The sequence below is a fragment of the Taudactylus pleione genome, unplaced genomic scaffold, assembly GCF_031769625.1.
Source record: "Taudactylus pleione unplaced genomic scaffold, aTauple2 ptg000638l, whole genome shotgun sequence".
Classification (NCBI taxonomy): Eukaryota; Metazoa; Chordata; class Amphibia; order Anura; family Myobatrachidae; genus Taudactylus; species Taudactylus pleione.
In genome coordinates, this window is record NW_028285040.1 from 3,163,818 (window position 1) to 3,184,222 (window position 20,405).

Genomic DNA, 20,405 nt, shown 5'->3' on the forward strand with positions numbered 1-20,405 from the left:
TACTGGACATATAGCTGTTAGCATTAGTCTAACCTATGTTTTTATATTTTGCAATTTGCTGTTGTTTTTATTTCTTTACTATGGAACGCAGTTTCCTTGTTTATAACAGCAGTGCCCAAACTCGCCCCTCAAGGCACCTTAACAGTCCACAGTCCCAGACTTCAAGGAGACTCCCAAACCTCGGAGGGCTCTACCAGATGCCTGGAAAAGTGGGCAAGTCTCTGAGAGGCTGCTGCCAATTTCCCAAGTGAAATGGGGACGGCTTGATGACGTGACTATTTATTATTTATTTATCACCAGTTATTTATATAGCGCACACATATTCCGCAGCGCTTTACAGAGAATATTTGTCCATTCACATCAGTCCCTGCCCCAGCGGAGCTTACACTCTATGTTCCTTATCACATGCTCACACATACACACTAGGGTTAATTTGTATTAATTAACCTACAGTATATTTTTGGAGTGTGGGAGGAAACCGGAGCACCCAGAGGAAACCCACAGCACAGGGAGAATATACAAACTCAGCACAGATAGGGCCGTGGTGGGAATTGAACCCATGACCTCAGTGCTGTGAGGCGGTAATGCTAACCATTACACCATCTGTGACTCAGACTGAATCGCATCATCGTGGCTCTACTCCCATTTAACTATGCCAGTAATTACTGCATTGTATAGCAGGGGTAGGGCCACGACAATGCAAACGGAGCGGAGCGCCCCCCAACATTGCCAACCTGGCTGCCCCCTCCCGAAGGGGTCAGTTGAAATAGCAATTACGGTTTTAATATTATCCATGGTTGAGCAGATATTGAATCAAAATGACTGAGGTACTAATGAAGTCACCTGTGCTCAAGCATGAATATCATTACAACCTGGCCTGTTATGTTGCCTGGAGGGCAGAGTTTGGGTAACACTGCTTTAGATAGATCATTAAATAACTTCAAAGGAAGAGGTTCCCAAACTCTGCCATTGCAGTCCACGTTTTAAGGATATCCATTGCTTGAGCACAGGTGACTTAATTAGTACCCGAGTCAATTTGATTTAACCATCTGGACTCAAGCATGAACATCCTTAAAATCTGAACTGCAATGATGGCAGAGTTGCCAATCCCACTCATAGTAGGAGCTGTCCAGCGCAGCACATGAAAGTCTTTTGGCCCCATTAGGTCTCCGTCCACATCTTACAGCGCCAGTTGCTAGGATTTCCTTTTAGGGAGGCGTTGGCGGGATGTGTCAGCATCTTTGACTTGGGCAATTACAGAATGGAGGCGAGGAGGAGCGGCGTGCCTCACTATCCCAATAGCTCTCACTCAACGCTGCTCTTACTCTGGTAACAGCCACTCGCCACAGCGTGACGAAGCCGCCATGGCCAGCTCCGTAGCTCCAGCCGGGGGCCTTGCCAGGCATCGCGAGAACTGGCGCTGTCCTCGTCCTCCCGGCCAGCATCAGCAGGAGGGGGGGGGCCTCGCGTGTCCTCTTTAGCTGTCTTCATAAATTGCCTGCTCGAAATGTTTCCCTTTTTTCCAAGATGGCGTCGATGAGGGAGAGCGACACCGGCCTGTGGCTGCACAACAAGCTGGGCTCCGCCGACGAGCTGTGGGCGCCGCCGAGCATCGCCTCGCTGCTCACCGCCTCCGTCATCGACAACGTCCGCCTGTGTTTCCACAGCCTGTCCTCCGCCGTCAAGCTGAAGCTGCTGCTGGGGATGCTGCACCTGCCGCGCCGCACCGTGGACGAGGTGAGCGCCCAGCCCCTCCCTCCTTACCCGGGGCGGGAGCTGTGTGTGGAACTACAAGTCACAGCAAGACGAGCCACACAAGAGGGGAAGGGGGGGGCTTCCTGCTGCCCCACAGAGAGCCACAGGTTGCTGGGACTTGTAGATCCAACCCTTACACTGTGTGGGGTGGCTCTACAAGTCCCAGGGTGACTTCAAAGTCTCAGCAGCCACTCCAGGTATTAAGGATATCCATGTTTGAGCAGAGTTGGTTACAACAAGGTGACTGAGGTACTAATTAAGTCACCTGTACTCAATATCCTTAAAACCTGGACTTATATGGTGCCTTGAGGGCGGAATTCGGGATACTCTGTGGGTTATGGACCAAATGTGGTCTCCTGCGGATCTATTGTTGCAGATATTGGGTTTGTGTACAGCCCTTATGGGGGGGTAGTCAGTTCAAAGCAACGTAATGACCGGCTACGCACATTGGCCATTTCAATAGTGCAGACATGGCAAGTTTTCCTTTGCGCTTCTGTGGAGTGTGAGGGAAAGTTTGCGATGCTGGTAAATGCGATGTGCTGTTCCTGGCGCTCTGCATCACGTCCATCGCTTTGAATTTGCGTTCCCCCACCCTAGTCCCCCCCATTCAGGTGTGCATTGCATTCCCCCACATTCAGGTGTACATCCTTGTCTTTTGGTGCGCTCTGTTTTTATTGTTATGGTGTCAGTGGTAACGTATCCAATGAATATTAAATTTATCAGTCTGTACGTGGTTAGCGTGAGCAGTGCTACCTAATGGAGCTGAGAATTTGGGCCCCATTCTGAACAGAATGTCTGTAGTTGTAATTATATTTATTTGTGCCACTAAACTATGCAGTGCTGCACAGAGATTGTCATTCACTTCAAAGCTTGCAGTCTAAAGTCCCTAACAAACCAGTGCATGCATATTGGTGATACTCTTGTCAGAAGCCAATTAACCTACCAGTATGTTGTTTTTTTTGGAGTCTGAGAGGAAACCCACGCAAGCACTGGGAGAACTTACAAACTTCACACAGATTGCCCATGGCCGGGCATTGACATCATGATCTCGATGCTGTGAGGCAGACGTGCTAACCACTTCGCCTATGTGTTCTGTGTTCTTCCTGAGTCTGCATGGTTTACAGAAGTAACTGTAGGTTTGTTGGCTTCACATCCAATTTGCACTGAGGTTTGTGTCTTAATACAAGAAGTTTAATATTCTGACTGTATAGGGCTACTTAATTTGTCCGGGGTATTTAAATACCCCATAGTGTTATTTGGACATAAATGCTGGCCAGACATGAGTTTGCACTAGATGTGGGACATCGCAGCTGCACCGCGATGCCTTTCTTGCATATTGAAGCTTTGAATGCCCTATGCAAATTAATTTGCGGAAATCAGAGGAAGTTGCTGAGTTTCTATCAGCTCACAATAAGTTCTCGAAAGATGTTGGTTACATTTTTTTTTTTTTTTTTTTTGGTATCAAGGGGTTTTCAGGTTTCATTACTTGTACTGTGAATCTAAGGGATTTGTGTTGTGTATAAACCGCTAATTTGGTTCAATTACGTTTTAAAATATTGCTTGTTCATTATCCAAATGCAAACTGTATGGTTACCGGTAAGTTTTTTTGCCTTTTTTAATACATTTATCTTCATGTGATATGTATTAAAATAATTTCTATCCATTTTTAATGCAAACCTCTAAGTACAGGTCCATTGTGTAAAAATAACAAAAACAAAACAGGAGTGTAAGTCTATAATAGTAACTTTTTGTAATTAAAGGGTGTCAGCAGCAGATCTTCACTACCAAGCATATACTGCAGCACTATCCCTTGCTTAATACTGTTATTGTGGATACAGATTTTTTTTTTTTCTTATCTTTATAGTGGCTTTAGCACTTTAAAAAATGTATTCACATTACACTTCACACTACAGCATTCCCGGAACTAGGGAACATACAATACATAAAACCATATTCGACAAGTCCCCTCGGGTATCAGTTTGCAGGCACGGATTATACAGGTCAGTTCCAAATATTTCTGACAGTAATGCCCAAATCTCGCACAGATCTCAGTGGTGGTGTAGATCGTTCAGCAATTATTCTCCTGAAAAGTCCTATCTTTCCAAGTCTTTTGTATCTCCCGGGTATTGGTTTTATGCCCTTCCAGTTCTCGTGATCATGGTTCCTGGGTATCAGGGGAGCCATTCTCCTTAGCTGCACAATTGGTGACCCTTCTGGGATGGTATAGGTCTTTGAGACTAGTCCTCCTGGGCACCCTGCTGTGACAGCGCACTCAAGTCTACACTGGTGGGCAAAATTGCGGACACGTTTTGAAATTTGATTGTTTTTCAACTTTGAATGCTTATAAAAACTGTTTCACTGCACGCAGTGCAATGATTCTTATATCAAATGAAAGGAAATTTAATGTTGAATTCAACACAATAAACAGAGGTCAAATATTTGCATTACAAGGGAAGTTATGCTACAGACAAAGAAGCACAGATGCGTGGGATTCATGAAGCGGATTGTAGTAACAGCTACTACCAGCCAATCGGAATCTTCGTTCTGAGGACCAATCAGCTGTTTATGAGCAGGTGCGAGGTCATGTTCAAAGGTGGGAAAGGTCAGTTTGGCTGTTTCACTTTGCAGAATAAAGTTGGTTACTGAAGTGCAATTACGGTTGGTTAGATGTTTGTGTGTATTGTTTAGTGCTTATTGACTGTAAAAAATAAATACAACGTCATCCAGGCAAAGTGGTGACTGGTCACCCAGGAAGAGATCCAGGATTGTGGTGTTGCGTGAAAGTGGTCTTTCGTATTCAGCAATTGCGAGAGAAGTTGGTGGGAATGTGTCAACAGCAGGAGTATAAAAGTTTTGTTTGCGCTATCAGGAAACACAATCTATACAAAACAAAGAAGGAAAAGGCTGGAAAACGTGCACAACAGCTGTTGATAGGAGAATAAAACGAATTTGCGTCATGAACAGATGGATGTTATCTGCGGCCATTAGCAGTGAGCTGAGTGCAACTGGTGTTTTTGTCAGTGCAAGAACGGTACGGAGAAGACTAACGGAGGTTGGCCTAAAAGGTAGGATTCCCAGAAAAAAGCCATTGCTGAATAAAAAACAGCGGCAAAAACAAATAGTGGGCAAAAGAACACATTGCATGGACAGGTCAGTGGAAACAAGTGATATGGCGTGACGAAACCAATATATCGATATTTGGTAGTCATGGGAGAAAAATATGTGAGACGTCGCTTCGGGCAAGTGACAACAAAGAATCCTACAAGTGTTATGAGCTGGGCATGTATGACAGCAGATGCTGTAGGCCGCCTTTATGTCATAGATGGCACACTGAACAGCAGAAAGTACATTGACACTATCCTACAACCAAAACTTCTATCTTCTATCAGGGATCTTTTTCCTGATAATGCCCCATTTTTTTTTTTTTTCCCCCAGGATTCAGTTCCCTGCCGCATTGCACGGATATGCAAACAGTGGTTCACGGAGAATGACATGCAGGTGCTGGGATGGCCAGGAAACAGCCCAGACCTGAACCCCATAGAACATTTGTGGTTCAGTTTGAAAAAACTGGTACATCTGAGGCGTCCATCCAATAAGACAATTTATTGAGGCTATAATTGTCTCATGGCACCACATAATAAAGCAGGAAGAGCTCCAAACATTGGTTGGCTCAATGCCACGTCGCTTTGCTGCTGTCTTGAAGAATAAAGGATACCCAACGAAATACTGATAGGGTGACAATCCCTGTGTACTAATGTTACTGTCCTAAGTGGTGGTTTCACTGCATAACTTCCCTTGTAATGCAAATATTTGACCTGTTTATTGTGTTGAATTCAGCATTATATTTCCTTTCATTTGATATATGAAACATTGCACTGCATGAAGTGTAACAGTTTTTATAAGCATTCGAAGTTAAAAACATTTTCGCAAAGTGTTCAAATTTGGCCACCACTGTACGTATGGAAATAAAAGATAGTCGCAGAAGATAGGGGAGGGTGGTGGTGTATTGTAGGAGTTAACCGTTGAGTCTTCCCATGCTATATGAAGCTCTGAGCCAGTTGGCCCTTCCATTTTGTGCTTTAGCAAGTTGATAACTTTAAAGTCCCATAAGCTGGAGCAGTTTTGGGCGGTGACTGCTGTGCTAAATACAGATGGGATTAATCCACATTTTGAAATGAAATACACAGTAGTGCCACACAGTGACATTTAAGAGTTCAAGGGGAATTTAAACTTCATGTTTCCTGACAAGAGAAGCCCCATGCTAGCTTACCCCTTACTAACCGTGCCGGGTACCTCACCGGTGTTGCAGCGCTCTCCTGTACCCAGCAGCAATGTGGAAGCTGCCTTCAGATGCTTATACTGTCGCAGTGTCTCTGCCTGGAACAAGTCCCATCCTTGTGGTGTTTCCATGAGACATTAGTGTTGCTGTGTGTGCACATCTGCTTTATGACCCATCGGGGGTGCGTTCCTCACACAAGCCCATAATTGTGAACTATATTTCCTATTTTATTTAGCCATAGTGAAATTTATGTTAATTTTTAGAGTTGACAGTGAACTTGATGCCACAATTGGTGGCTCTTGGGATTCTGAGCTGAAGGCTATAGAGTCCTGTCACACAAGAAAACCTTACTTGTGACACTGCATTTATGTTCATGGGGCTCCCATGCATTCTTTTCCCAGTTATGATGATTAGTGATCACTCTAAATGCAGGGTTCTGATCAGTGAGGAGGGGCAAAATTTAATTAACGTGATGTATCGCTACAGCCCATTATTATTGTGAGCAGAAACCATGCGATGTTGGCACTACTGTAAATGCTTGATATATTAAGCAATCCAATTAAAATGCTACCCCAACTTATGAGATGACCACCATAGTGCCTCATGCCACTGGGTGTCCGCCTCCAGTGTCTGCAAGTGACCAGTTTACTTTCTGATCTATGGGGGCAATTCAATTTAGCGGGAGCTGAATAGCGCCAGGATGGAGCTTCCCAGAGCTATTCAATTCAGCGCACTGCTTAGTCTGACTAGAGCTATTAAGTCAGAATGCCGGTTCTCACGACTAAAGTGCTGATCGCGAGGCTGTGCCACGCTAAGCTGGACAAAATGCCTCGTGGCTGGCACTTTAGTCGGATTTCTCTTCGCAGCCTCAGGAGGGTGTGAGAAGAAATAAATTTATTTTATTTTTTTACTTAACAGCGCGCTGAATAGAGTAGTGCGGGGAGGGAGAATTGAATTGGCCCTTATGTTTGCAGAAAGCCGCATAAGTTAGTGATGTAATGCCTGGAGGTGCCTTATACATTGTTTCGTTCAATATACCCCACAGAATGGTGAACACAAAAGCCACATTTCTTTAGTTTACATTCATATTGACAAATAAAATATATATATAGCGCTGGCACTAACAGAACAATAAACGTATCCTGACCCAATTGTTAACCTCTTGGCAGTTTCCCAGCTGCGGTAATTATGGTTGCAAACCAGTAACATACAAGAGAAAAAAAGGAAAATTAACAGTGCTTAGAAAATATGCCCAATATGGATGTGTAATACACTGTCACATTAAAAAAAAAATAACCAGAAAGATGTAATAAAAAACACAGTATAATATGCTATTCATAGTACAGGTCCAAGCATGCACATTGAAAACATGGAGACAATAAACCCATGAAACAGTTTCTTTTCTTAAATTATTCTAGAACGGTAATAAATCAGTACAATTGACTGCTAAGAGCTCTGTGGCCAGTGTTCTCCCCAGAAACTTCTTCCAGCCGGGTGGCATCTAAAAGTAGCGGGGTGGGGGCCTTCGCAATTACACACGCGCCGGGAAAAGGGGTATCTCCCTTACCAATCTAGCCCGACAGGTCTCTGGCTGCTCCCCCACTGGCTCTCAGTCAAAAGTGCCCATTATGCAGTGCCCCCTGTATTTGTCCCCTTTATGCATTGCCCCCTGTAGTTTAGCTTTGCCCTTTTGCAGTGCCCCCAGGCTGAAGTGGTGCCCCTAGACTAGACCCTTATGCAGTGCCCCCAGTCTGCTCCCTTATGCAGTACCCCCAGGTTTAAATAGTGTTCCTTATGCAGTGCCCCCAGGCTTAAATAGTGCCCCCAGACAGATCCTGGTCCCAGCCCAGAACTTGCCTTTTATTTGCTGGCTGCTCGCGCTACCACTCCCGTTGCCTCGCGCTGACTGGATCTAACTAGATCCAGAAGGCACGCGGGGCAGGCTCCTCACGTCGTGGGTGACTTCATGACATCACCCGCGCAGTGCATCACTGGGAACGATTGCCTCTGAAGTGATCGGAGGCTTCTTTAGCCTTCGGTCACTTCAGAGGCCAGCGTTCCACCACGGGGGTCGGTGGGGGAATGTGCCGGGCGGTAGGCTGTTTCTGCCGGGCGATGCGCCCGCAGAAAACAGCCTGGGGAGAACACTGGTGGTTGTATACTCATGAATGTAAAAAATGTTTTCCGTTAAATCTTCGCATCCGCGTCTGGCTGTTCAAAGAAACAATATATCCAGTTTACCTCTACAAGAATTTTTTTTTTTTTTCTTTTAAGGTAAATTGTGCAATCAAATAAACATATCGGATCACCAATACTAGTCTTGTTCAAAATATCTGTGTGTGTATAGATTGTTAAAGACCCGCTGTTTTTTTTTTGTTTTTTTTTTATAATCCCTATATTAAAAAGGGCTCCATGTCACTTGTATGTTGCTGCACCTTGTATATTATTATACCGGGAAAAACGTCTCTCTTTATGCAGGGCAGTTATAAACGTATGGTGGTATTACCAAGGATTTAACAGACAACAAAATTTTCTTTACATTCATGAGTATACAGCCACGGAGCTCTTAGCAGTCAGTTTTTTAACTGATTATTACCTTTCTATAATGTAAGAGAAAAATACGCTGATTTATTTGTTTCATGAGTTTATTGTCTCCATGCTTTCAATGTGCATGCTTGGAGCTTTTTTATGAATAGCGTTTTATTATTAAAATACTTTTTTTTTTTTTTCTCTCTCTCGTACGTTCATATTGACGCCTGCGTTAATTTAAAACAATCTAAAGTTCTTTCACATTTGTAAGCTGTGCACATGACCAGCATTGTATTTTTATTTTTTATATCCAAGAAGCTTTGTCCCTTTAGGGACACTTGTTACTGACTGTTGCACCAGCCAATGATGAAATTAGTAGAGGAAATTGGCAACAATATTAATAGGTATCTTCCTGTACGCAATAACACTGCAGCCTATGCGCCCCGTTAACAGGGAGTTCACCTAGATCCCAAAGATAAATATACTCAAAAAAAATTGTAACAGGATGCAATGGGCGCAATGTAATACAAATCCAATAGTATGTAGTAATCTACTTAGAAATTTGACTCTCCTTTTATGGATGAGTTTGTCCTCTTCCCAAAGGTGATCTATAGATGAAAATATGAAGGACAAAAACAAAATGCAACCAATCGTGTAATTCTTTTTACATAAATGTCTATTTAAAACTGGTTGAGATTTGAAAACTCACTCCAAGAGAGACTTTAAATTGTTGGGAATACCCCCTACACATGGAACTCAAAGATTTATTTGATGTGCTTATGTACCAGCATACAATCTGTAAGTCTTTATATAGATTCCATTCGTCACCAATGATAGGATGTCAAGAATCTGGGTTGCCCCCCACACACTCACGTGAATAAGCTTGAAAGTATGCACATCAAACGGTTTCTTTTTGATGAGGGATAAAAAATGGGTCTGAGGAAAAACCAGACCTCAGGCCAACATATGTTAAGAGGAAGCGGAGAAAAAGGTCCTAGTATAAAGCCTTTTATTTGTTCCATTAACATCAAAATAAAAACAATCTCCTACCGAGAAGTGCGGGGTGTATATGAAAACACCAGATGTAAAGGGATCCCTGGGCGTAATCACTACCACATCACTCCCCTCCAGGAAGGCTCTCCGGGTATTACCACGTGTCCCACCAATGCGTTTCGACCTGTGTGGGTCTTTGTCAAGGTGTATGGGACAGATGGCTATGAGCAACCATAAATACCCCAAGCAATAAACTAATGGCCAATCACAGATTAATGTGCTGCCCTAAACATGTATAAACTAAACTCGATCAGAACTCTACAAGACAAAAAAGTCTTTAATACATGTTCTTTTTACTCCAAATTCCTGCTTTCTGTTTCCGGTTCCACTTTCCTGAATGTAATTCGCGTGGTGTCCTGCCGAAAGTGACATATACTTTGGTCTAATTCGTCGTGCCGAAAGTGACGCTTGTCATTACCCTCACAATGTGTCCCGGCTAATCCAAAGTCCACAAGTCGCCATTTTGTTGTAGTCCGGATACTTATGCACGGTAAAGACATGGTTTATCTCCCGGTGGCCATTTTTCCTTGGTTTGAAGTGTTCAAAGTGGTACCAAGAAAAACAAATAAATATAAAAATATAACACATAAAAAACATTAGTGGTTAGTAGCAGGTCCCTATTACTATCATGTGTTTTCTCTAAATCATTTTCAATCTTTCTTGTCATATCCACATGATAAAAAAAGCCTCTTTAAAATAAGAATAAGTGAACATCCTAAAGGAATATAAAAAGAAGGGGGTGAAAAACGGAGGTTAGTTTATACATGTTTAGGGCAGCACATTAATCTGTGATTGGCCATTAGTTTATTGCTTGGGGCATACATTGTTGCTCATAGCCATTTGTCCCATACACCTTGACAAAGACCCACACGGGTCGAAACTCGGTGGGACACGTGGCAATACCTGGAGAGCCTTCCTGGAGGGGAGTTATGTAAGGGATCCCTGGGCGTAATCACTACCACATCTGGTGTTTTTATATACACCCCGCACTTCTTCTCGGTAGGAGACTGTTTTTATTTTGATGTTTATGGAACAAATAAAAGGCTTTATACTATGACCTTTTTTCTCTGCTTCATCTTAACATATGTTGGCCTGAGGTCTGAGGAGAAACCAGCCCAATTTTTTTTTTTATCCCTCATCAAAAAGATAGTTTGATGTGCATACTTTCAAGTTTATGCACGTGTGTGTGGGGGGCAACCCAGATTCTTGACATGCTACCATTGGTGACGAATGGAATCTATATAAAGACTTAAAGATTTATTTAATGTGCTTATGTACCAGCATACCAGCTGTGAGTTCCATGTATAGGGGGTATCCCCAACAATTTAAAGTCTCTTGGAGTGAGTTTTCAAATCTCAACCAGTTTTAAATTAGAATTAGTAAATATTAGTAAAAAGAATTACAACCAATCGTGTGTTTTGTTTTTGTCTTTCATATTTTCATCTATAGATCACCTTTTGGGAAGAGGACAAACTAGTCTATAAAGGGGAGTCAAATTTCTATGTATATTATACTGTTGGAATTGTATTACATTGTGCCCATTGCATCCTTTTACAATTTTTTTTTTTTTTGAGTAGTAGAAGAAATTGAAATATAATTAATCAAACCCGTAGTGGTTCCTACCTTTGTGATATTGCTGTAACTTGATCTTGACATTGAAATATCTTACATTTTTAACAATCGGGTGGGGGGGGTTTGGTCCGCATTTGACATCAGTTTGGTTGGACATTCACTGTATAAGGTTGGATAATTTTTCCTTTGATGGTTTCAAATTGTTGGAGTGTAATTACGTAGTTAGAAACTTAACCCGGCATCTCTTCTCCTTCATTTAGGGGTGTGTAGAATTTTAATCTGGTGACAAATTGAGAGGGGGTATTCAATCTTTCTACTTCAGGGTCCATAGGGGGTCCACAGGGTTGACCTTGGGGTATAGCTGGATCTGGATTCACGGGCACCACGCAGTTAAAGCTTTGCGGCTCCCAGGATGCACTTGGGTCCGTCCTCCTCTATACCCCGCTCCCGAGCCACAGGCACATCAGTTTTAGTTGGTGCCCGGCCGGAGTCGGGTCACACTGCGCGGTGGGGCTGCATAAGCAGCCCCTAAGCTTTATTTTAAAAGAAGATTTTATTCTTTATTTTTACTATCTTCAGAGCGGCAGCAATGGACTGTCCATCTGGACGTCCACGCTGCCGCTCCAACAGCCCTGCTGGCGCTGCAACGCCAGTACTGATCTGGGGATCGCAGCGGGACCCCGGAGTCAGTACTAGCATGCCTTCGGGACCTCCCAAGGACTGCTGCCGTATTCCACGGGGCCAGGTAAGCCGCGTGCAGCGCTGTGCGCGGGGAACAAATGCAGTCTTTTAGCCGCCGGTCTCAGGGGACAGACCGGCGGCGGGCTCCCCCACTCTGGTATACCCCGCGTGTCTGCTGGCCTCCAGGGTGTAAGTACCGGCGGGGAACCGGCTTACCTGGGGGTTTATTCCTAGCAGGGGAGGCAGCCTTCCCTGCTTTAGCGCTCCTCCCCTCAGCCCAGCGCGTCTTCTCTCGTGTGCTGGCGTCGCTGGGCTGTTATCTCCTGGCCACTCCTCCTCAGTGCTCTCTGGCGGCCATCTTCCAGGCAGCATCGCAGAGCTCCCAGGCGGATACAGTGGACCAGTCCCCCTGCGTACCTCTCCCCCTGCAAAGGACAGTGTTCGCAGCGCTATAGCCCTCCCAGACACTGAATCTGGGAGGTTGATTGTAGCTGAAGGTGCAGTGAGTATTACTTCACTTTTGCTAGTGCTGCTGTCTGTCCTTTTTTCTACTCACTGTCAGCTTTTACCTATCCCTTTCCTTCTCCTACGGCCCGCAGGTGCGTGGGGGAGGGGTGTTCTTTCTGTGTACTTATATAGATCTACGTATTTGTGAGGTCCGTCACATACTGCGGTGTGCTACTCAGTACCAGATTGTGGGCTGTTTGTGTTGCATACTGGGGAGTGCGTAGGTGTTATACGCCTTACCTCTTTTCGGTGATACATTTTTTTATTGCAAAAGTTTTGTCATGTCTGTTGAGGAGAATGAGCGCTCTGTGGCTCCTGTGTTGTTTTCCTGCCGACGCTGTTCGGCAGGGGTTGACGGGGCGGATTTGTCTCAGGACGGTCTGTGCGGACGGTGCCAGCTGGTACCTGGTCCCTCTAAACCCCCAGTGGCGCAGGATCCTCCGTGGGCGATGTTTACACAAGTGCTGGCGTCGATCGCGGACCGGCTGGCAGTCCCGACTGCAGTCCCTTCTAGGGCATTGCCCCAGCCTACCATCCCCCGTTCCCCAGGCGTTATGCGTCTGGTGCAGTCTCCTCCCGGGTCTCAGACTGTGGGTCCTTATGTGGGTTTGCCTGTATACGTGCAATCTCCCACGGTACCGCAGCAGTCGATGGTACCGTTTCAGGGGTATCCTCAAACGGTACCCCCCTCCCTGGCTGGATTTCCTCTCCAGCTCTGTTCAGAGCCTGGCGGCTTCGTCATCTGTCTTTCAAACTATGTTGTACAGTGATTTGCCACCTAGGACGTCCAAGTGACCTGTTCCGGCTTCATTGGCGGCACAGTTTATGGACACGGACGTGTCTTCGGATGACTGGGAGATCCATGAAGACTCTGACTCGGATGCTGGGGTCCAGGAGGTGGAGGCCAAGTCCTCCATTAATGTACCGGCATTGGTTAGGGCGGTGCGGGCCATCCTTCATATAGAGGAGGATGCGCCGGCTCCTAGGTCGAAGTACCCAAAAAAGAAGGCCAAGGTAGCTTCGACGGTTTTTCCCCTGTCCGACCAGTTAACGGATCATATGGCAGGGGCCTGGCAGTTGCCCAGCAAGAGGTTCCAACCGCAGAAACAGTTGGCTTCAAACTATCCTTTTCCTGAGGCTCATTGCAGGTAGTGGGAAACTCCGCCTGCCGTGGATTCCCACGTTACCCGCTTAATTAAAAGCGCTACGCTGCCTTTGCCGTCGATCTCGTCCCTGAAAGATCCCACGGACAGGAAAGTGGAGACTTGTTTAAAGTCTATCTACTCTCTCTCGGGGGCGGTTGCCCGTCCGTCCATGGCCATCTCTTGGGTGGCTAAGGCTATCGAGAGCTGGGCCAACGCTTTGGAGGATACCTTTCCGGAAGATGCTCCGGAGATCCAGAGAGCATTGATAGGACAAATGAGGGATGCGGCTTCCTACATTGGGGAAGCATCGTTAGATGCAAGCCTGCTGACCTCTCGGGTGTCGGCTGCAGCTGTGTTGGCACGTCGTTCCTTGTGGCTGAGGTCTTGGAGAGCTGACTCAGACTCCAAAAAGGGACTGGCGGCCTTACCTTTTAATGGGGGAGTTGCTTTTTGGTCCAGACTTGGACAAAATTGTGGATACTCTGGCTAAGTCTAAATCAGCCTTCCTCCCTTCGGCTTCTGCACCTACCAAGGTACGAAGCTCTGCCTTTCGGTCCTTTCAGGTTCAGGGCAAGGCCAAAGGTCAGTCCTTCCTGAGGCAGTCGGCGACCAAGGCCGCTTCTAAGCCCAAGGAGCAGGCCTAGAGTGCCAGGCGCCCTTCTTCCAAGCAGGAGGATAAACCTTCTGTCTGATGGGACGGGCCTCCCTCTGGGGGACCCCAGAGTGGGAGGCCGACTTCTTCTATTTGCCCAGTGCTGGCACAATACCACCACGGATGCCTGTGTTTGAGAAGTGGTCTCCCAGGGGTACGCCCTGTCTTTGCGGCACAGACCGCCCCACCAGTTTTTCTGCACGAGTCCTTCTCAGGATACGACCAAGACTTTACAGATTCAGGAAGCTATAGAGTCCTTGCTGAAAGCAGGGGTCATTGTTCCCGTTCCTCAATTGCAACGAGGGACGGGGTACTATTCTTCTGTTTCTGGTGCAGAAACCCAATGGTTTTCATCGCCCTATCCTCAACTTGAAGTCTCTGAACAAATTCCTCAGAGTTCCCAAGTTCAGGATGGAAACGTTACGTTCCATCATTCTGGCGATGGAACCGGGGGATTATATGGTGTCCCTGGATATCCAGGACGCCTACCTCCATGTTCCGATAGCACCTTCGCACCAGCGGTATCTGAGGTTCGCTATCCTTCAACATCATTTTCAGTTCTGGGCGCTACCCTTTGGCCTCTCCACAGCACCGAGGGTGTTCACGAAAATTATGGCGGTCATGGCCGCACATCTTCGGAACCAGAATGTACGGCTGCTGCCATATCTGGACGACCTCCTGTTGCTGCCGAGCTCCCCGGAGGTACTGCTTCAACATCTCCACCTGACGATCGCTTGTCTGCAAGCGCATGGGTGGCTGATAAATTGGAAAAAGTCCTCCCTGATTCCATCACAGCGGATGGTTCATTTGGGAGCCCTGCTGGATTCTCGTCAGCAACGGATTTTCCTGACTCAGGAGAAGGTCTCCTCCCTGCAGCTGCGGATACACAGTTGCCTGAGCAGTTGCCGCCTGTCGGTCCTTTCGGCTATGAGAGTTCTGGGGTCCATGGTGTCGACATTCGACATGGTGGAATTTGCCCAGTTCCATTCCCGGCCCCTGCAGGGGCTGATTCTATCGGAATGGAACGGGTTACCTCACCGGATCCGCTCTCAGATGCTGGTGTTGTCCCCGGAGGTTCGGCAGTCTTTGGCTTGGTGGCTTCAGACAGCGCATCTAGTCGAGGGGCGCCCCTTTTGGATCACGGACTGGGTCCTGCTCACGACTGATGCCAGTCTCCGGGGTTGGGGGGCAGTGACCGGCTCATTATCACTTCAGGGTCGTTGGTCCGCGGAAGAAGCACTTCTCCCCATCAACATCCTGGAACTGCGGGCAGTATACTGGGCCCCTGCAGTCGTCCGGCCCCGCTCTTCACGGAAGGGCGGTTCAGGTGCATTCCGACAACGCCACCACGGTGGTGTTCATCAACCACCAAGGAGGAACTCTGTCGGGCAGCGATGTCAAAGGTGTCTCGGATTCTTGCTTGGGCAGAGTGTCACATTCCAGCGATCTCGGCAGTCTTCTTTCCCGGAGTCCTCAATTGGGAGGCGGACTTCCTCAGCCATCACGACGTGCATCCCGGGTAATGGTCACTTCACCCAGAGGTGTTTCAGCTACTCGTGGACAAGTGGTGGCTGCCGGAGCTGGACTTGATGGCCTCCCGTCACAATCACAAGTTGCCCGTTTACGGGTCAAGGACAAGAGACGCAGGCGCCTGTCTGGTAGACGCACTGTCGGTGAAATGGACGTTTCACCTGGCGTATCTGTTTCCTCCAATATCCCTGCTTCCTCGGGTTCTGCGGAAATTCAAGCAGGACGGCGGCACGCTCGTACTGGTAGCTCCGGCGTGACCCAGACGTCCTTGGTACTCCGATCTGAGGTGCCTCTCAATCGACGCTCCGTACCTTCTCCCTCAGCGTCGGGACCTGTTGTCTCAAGGGCCCTGCCTTTACCCGGATCTGGGTCGGCTGTCTTTGATGGCGTGGCTCTTGAGACAGCCGTCTTGAGGTCTAGGGGTTTCTCCAGTTCGGTCATTGGTACCATGCTTAGGGCACGCAAGCCTGCTTCCGCGCGGATTTACCACAGGGTGTGGCGCACTTATTTTCAGTGGTGTGAATCCAGAAACTATGATCCGCAGGTGTTCCGGGTTTCCAGAATCTTGGAGTTTATTCAATCGGGTTTGGACCTCTGCTTACGCCTGGCCTCTCTGAAGGTTCATGTGTCTGCTTTGTCCGTGTGGTTTCAGCGACTGATTGCTACACTGCCAGATGTTCACACCTTTTTCCAAGGTGTTCTCAGGATCCAGCCTCCCTTCGTGCCTCCGGTGGCTCCTTGGGACTTGACGGTGGTACTACGGGTCTTGCAGGGTCCTCCTTTTGAGCCGCTTGAGTCAGTGGAATTCAAGTGGCTGACATTTAAGACCGTTTTTCTCCTGGCAATTGCTTCTGCCAGGAGGGTGTCAGAATTGGGGGCGCTTTCCTGTCGCCCTCCTTTTCTGATTTTTCACCAGGACAGAGCGGTGCTCCGCACTCGTCCTGGGTTTTTGCCCAAAGTGGTCTCAAAGTTCCACATTAATCAGGAACTTGTTGTGCCAGCTTTTCAGTCACCTGATCTTTCAGCTGGTGAGGCTTCCTTAGATTCTAAGTGCCCGGACTACATCTATGTGGACCGGATTTCTTCGGTTAGGAAGTCGGATTCATTGTTTGTCCTCTTCGGTTTTCACAAGAGGGGTTGGTCTGCCAACAAGCAAACTTTAGCCCGTTGGCTTCGTTCAGTTATTTGTGAGGCTTATGCACAGGAGGGCTTACCTGTGCCAGCCTCTGTTAAGGCTCATTCCACTCGTTCTGTGGGTCCCTCTTGGGCTGCTAGACGTGGCGCCTCCACTGTTCAGCTGTGTAAGGCGGCCCCTTGGTCTTCAATTCAAACGTTTTGAGGTTCTATGCGTTTGACACCTTCGCCTCTCAGGATGCATCCTACGGGCGCCGGGTGCTCCTTTCAGCACAGGAGCGTCCCCGTCCTTAGTTGAACTGCTTTGGAACATCCTCCAGGTTAACCCTGTGGACCCCTATGGACACTGAAGTAGAAAACCAGAGATAAGGTAAGAACTTACCTTTTGTTATCTGTTTCTACGAAGTCCATAGGGTTCACAGAGCGCCCGCCCTGACGCACCTGGCTTCATATGGGCTGTGTGACTGGTCACCGGTTTTCCGTCTCCCATTTCTGGGAGTATGGCTTCTTGTGTGTTCCAGTCTTCCTTCTCTCTGTTTCGTCTCCTCCTCCGGCCTTGGCTGCTTACCAACTGAGGTGCCTGTGGCTCGGGGGCGTGGTATAGAGGAGGACGGACCCAAGTGCATCCTGGGAGCAGCAAAGCTTTAAATGCGTGGTGCCCGTGGATCCAGATCCAGCTATACCCCAAGGTCAACCCTGTGGACCCTATGGACTTCGTAGAAACAGAGATAACAAAGGTAAGTTCTTACCATATCTCTTGTTTTTCGGGTGCCCGTAGCTCCAGTCTAAAGTGACCGGGAGCTGTTCAACTGATTTGGATTGATTCAGTTACCTCTACTTGCACCCTCCTTAGGTGCGAGCCGGAATCCGCCCAAAGTAGGGATTTTGGGCACCTTAACTGGCGCTTCACACAGGAGAAGCTGCTTTACAAGGCTGTGTGCGCGAGAACACGGCAGTTGCGACCACCACTTGGCTGGTCGTGCAAACAAATAGCCCCCATCACTTTACACTGGAGCTCGTAGCGCCCAAAATCAATTGAATTGACCCCTTAGAATCCAACGGACCCCTGGATACTGCATGGTCTAGCCATCCAGACCCCATTGGCTTTATTAAAAAAATAAGTTGCATGTCTCTAAGAAATGTCATTCAAATTATTTAAAAAACCTATCCAGTATCTGTGAACTTTGTACTTTTGTTTGATTTAAAACTACTGTCGTTAACTTCAAATTCTGTATGTTGTGAATATAGAAGAACTGGGAAATGTAGGATGAGTATTATAGAAGCATGATGTTATACATGAAATTGTTCAGCTAGACTTGAGGACAGCTACAGGGAAATCTGCAGAAGAGGGTTATGTAACTTACTTTGTGCCGTTATCCAGATAATGCTAATATGGTGTCCCTAGTACTGCTGCTTAGCTAAAATCGGTTTCTGAAGTTACTTAGAACTCTATGGGTTCGGGTTATACAACTTAAATACTTGTTTGTTATAGGATTTCCAAACATACATGTTAGTTACGCTCTAGTCTTTCTTCCATTACTGCTTTCAGAGTGACGTACTGGCCATATGGTGCAACATGTGTCTTGTGGTGCTGATTTCTGGCTGGAAACCTGGCCCCCTAATGACATGACACGTGCAATGCGTTCTTGTCTTACAGATGAAGATGGCACTAACCGAGATCATCCAACTTGCCACGCTGGACTCCGACCCCTGGATATTGATGGTAGCTGACATCTTAAAATCCTTCCCGGACACCGGATCCTTGAACCTTGACCTTGAGGAGCAGAATCCAAATGTACAGGATATTTTGGGAGAGCTCAGAGAAAAAGGTGGGGTCACCAACTTTCTTTTGCTTTGTGTTCTAAGATCCGCCGTCCTTTTACCAACCTGTACTTTTTACTTTCGTTGAACCAGTGGGTGAGTGTGAGGCCTCCGCTATGCTGCCCTTGGAATGCCAGTACCTAAATAAGAACGCCCTAACCATGCTGGCCGGACCACTGACTCCCCCAGTCAAGCATTTCCAGCTGAAACGGAAGCCGAAAAGTGCCACGCTCAGAGCAGAGCTCTTGCAGAAATGTAAGCTTGTGACAGGGTATTGGGGGAGACAAATGATGTATGTCCACCTATAAATGGCATGTAAAATGGTAGTTTGTTAGTGGGGGCCACTGTGTGTAGTTATGTTCTGGACCTCTTATCTCGCACGTTTGTGCTTGTTTGGGGTTCCATTCAAGAAAGGTGATTTTCGGAGGTGAGAGCTGGCTGGTTACAGCACTGATCTTCACTAGTATTGTCATCTCTTCCCCCTCCGTACATTCTCAAATCATTCCTGCATACTAGGAGTTGGAGATTCCTGTGCTGTGTTAGGTGAACCACTTGTTTTTTTTTTTTTTTAGGATTAAACTTTTTTTTATTTTTATTTCCAAAGCCACAGAAACTGCCCAGCAGCTGAAGAAGACGGCCGGGGTGCCATTTCATGCGAAAGGAAGAGGTCTGGTCAAAAAAGTGGACACTACCAGTGAGTGATTGTGTTCCTGATGTCCATAGATAAACTTGCATGTTGCCATGCCTCCTGATATTTGCAGTCTAATTACCACATTACCAGTTTCATGCGCACCCTTTCGGCCCGGTGACAGCGCCAGTGGTCTTTACAAAAATCATGGTGGGTCTCTTAAGGGATGGAAGTGTAATAGTCATCGCTTACTTTGACAACCTGTTAATCAAGGCAGGATATGCCGCACTTCCGGGTGCATGCACATTTGAAGGCTCAGATTTTAGTCCCGCTGGTGGCTTATCATTTACCTATCTGGCTCTATGTAAGTGAAATGGCTCTTTCCTCCATTTCATGTAGCTAGATGTGATGTGTACTGTGGACTTCCAGTGGCATCATGGAATCTTACACCTAGGGGGTTTCAATAGTTTTTTATTTATTTTTTTATTTTTTAGGCTCCCGTTAGTCATGGGCGCCTGACAGGGCTATTCAATTGTTGCTCTGTTCAGGCGCCCAGATTTCTCCTCTCATCGTCCTAAGGTGGTGAGCAGAAATACGTGAACAATTGAGTTCTCCCCTTAAAGCAGGGCTCGATTATTATTATTTTGTAAAATCTAGTAGCCAGCTTAAGTTTTTAGGAGCCAGACCATCGTCCATGACCAAAATATATGAAGGCTTGTATAGACCACCACACATGCTCCTTTCAGTGCCCCTCAACCTCCACACATGCCTCTTCAGTGGTCATCAGATTCTGCCACATGCCCATACCAGCCCAAATTCAAAATATGCCACACTATAGGGCCCACATTCACATTATGCCACACAGTAGGGACCAAATGTATATTATGCCACACAGTACATCTTCCCACAACGAGAAGAAAATGAAACAGGCGGGTGCAGACAAGAGAAGGCAGCCAGACAGGTTATTAGAGGACTCTCGCAATATCAATATGTAGTTGTCCGTCCCGTCCCCGTCCCCGTCCCCGTCCCCCCCCAACTACAGGGGGGGGGGCGGGGACAACTACAGGGGGCAGTGGGCACTACTTGAAGGGGCACAACTACCGAGGCACTACTAGCGGC

At 46.9% G+C, this 20,405-nt stretch overlaps 1 protein-coding gene across 1 annotated transcript in view; it reads left to right on the plus strand.

Annotated features, from left to right (window-relative positions):
- The first annotated feature begins 1,267 nt into the window (after positions 1–1,267).
- The window catches only part of NELFA (negative elongation factor complex member A), a 39,708-nt gene continuing 20,570 nt past the window's right edge, over positions 1,268–20,405 (plus strand). Inside the window, exons 1-4 of the mRNA XM_088454952.1 lie at positions 1,268–1,737; positions 18,495–18,666; positions 18,752–18,913; positions 19,263–19,352. Of these exons, the coding sequence (XP_088311078.1) occupies positions 1,528–1,737; positions 18,495–18,666; positions 18,752–18,913; positions 19,263–19,352 (634 nt within the window). The 5' untranslated portion in view covers positions 1,268–1,527. The remainder of the gene's footprint in view (positions 1,738–18,494; positions 18,667–18,751; positions 18,914–19,262; positions 19,353–20,405) is intronic.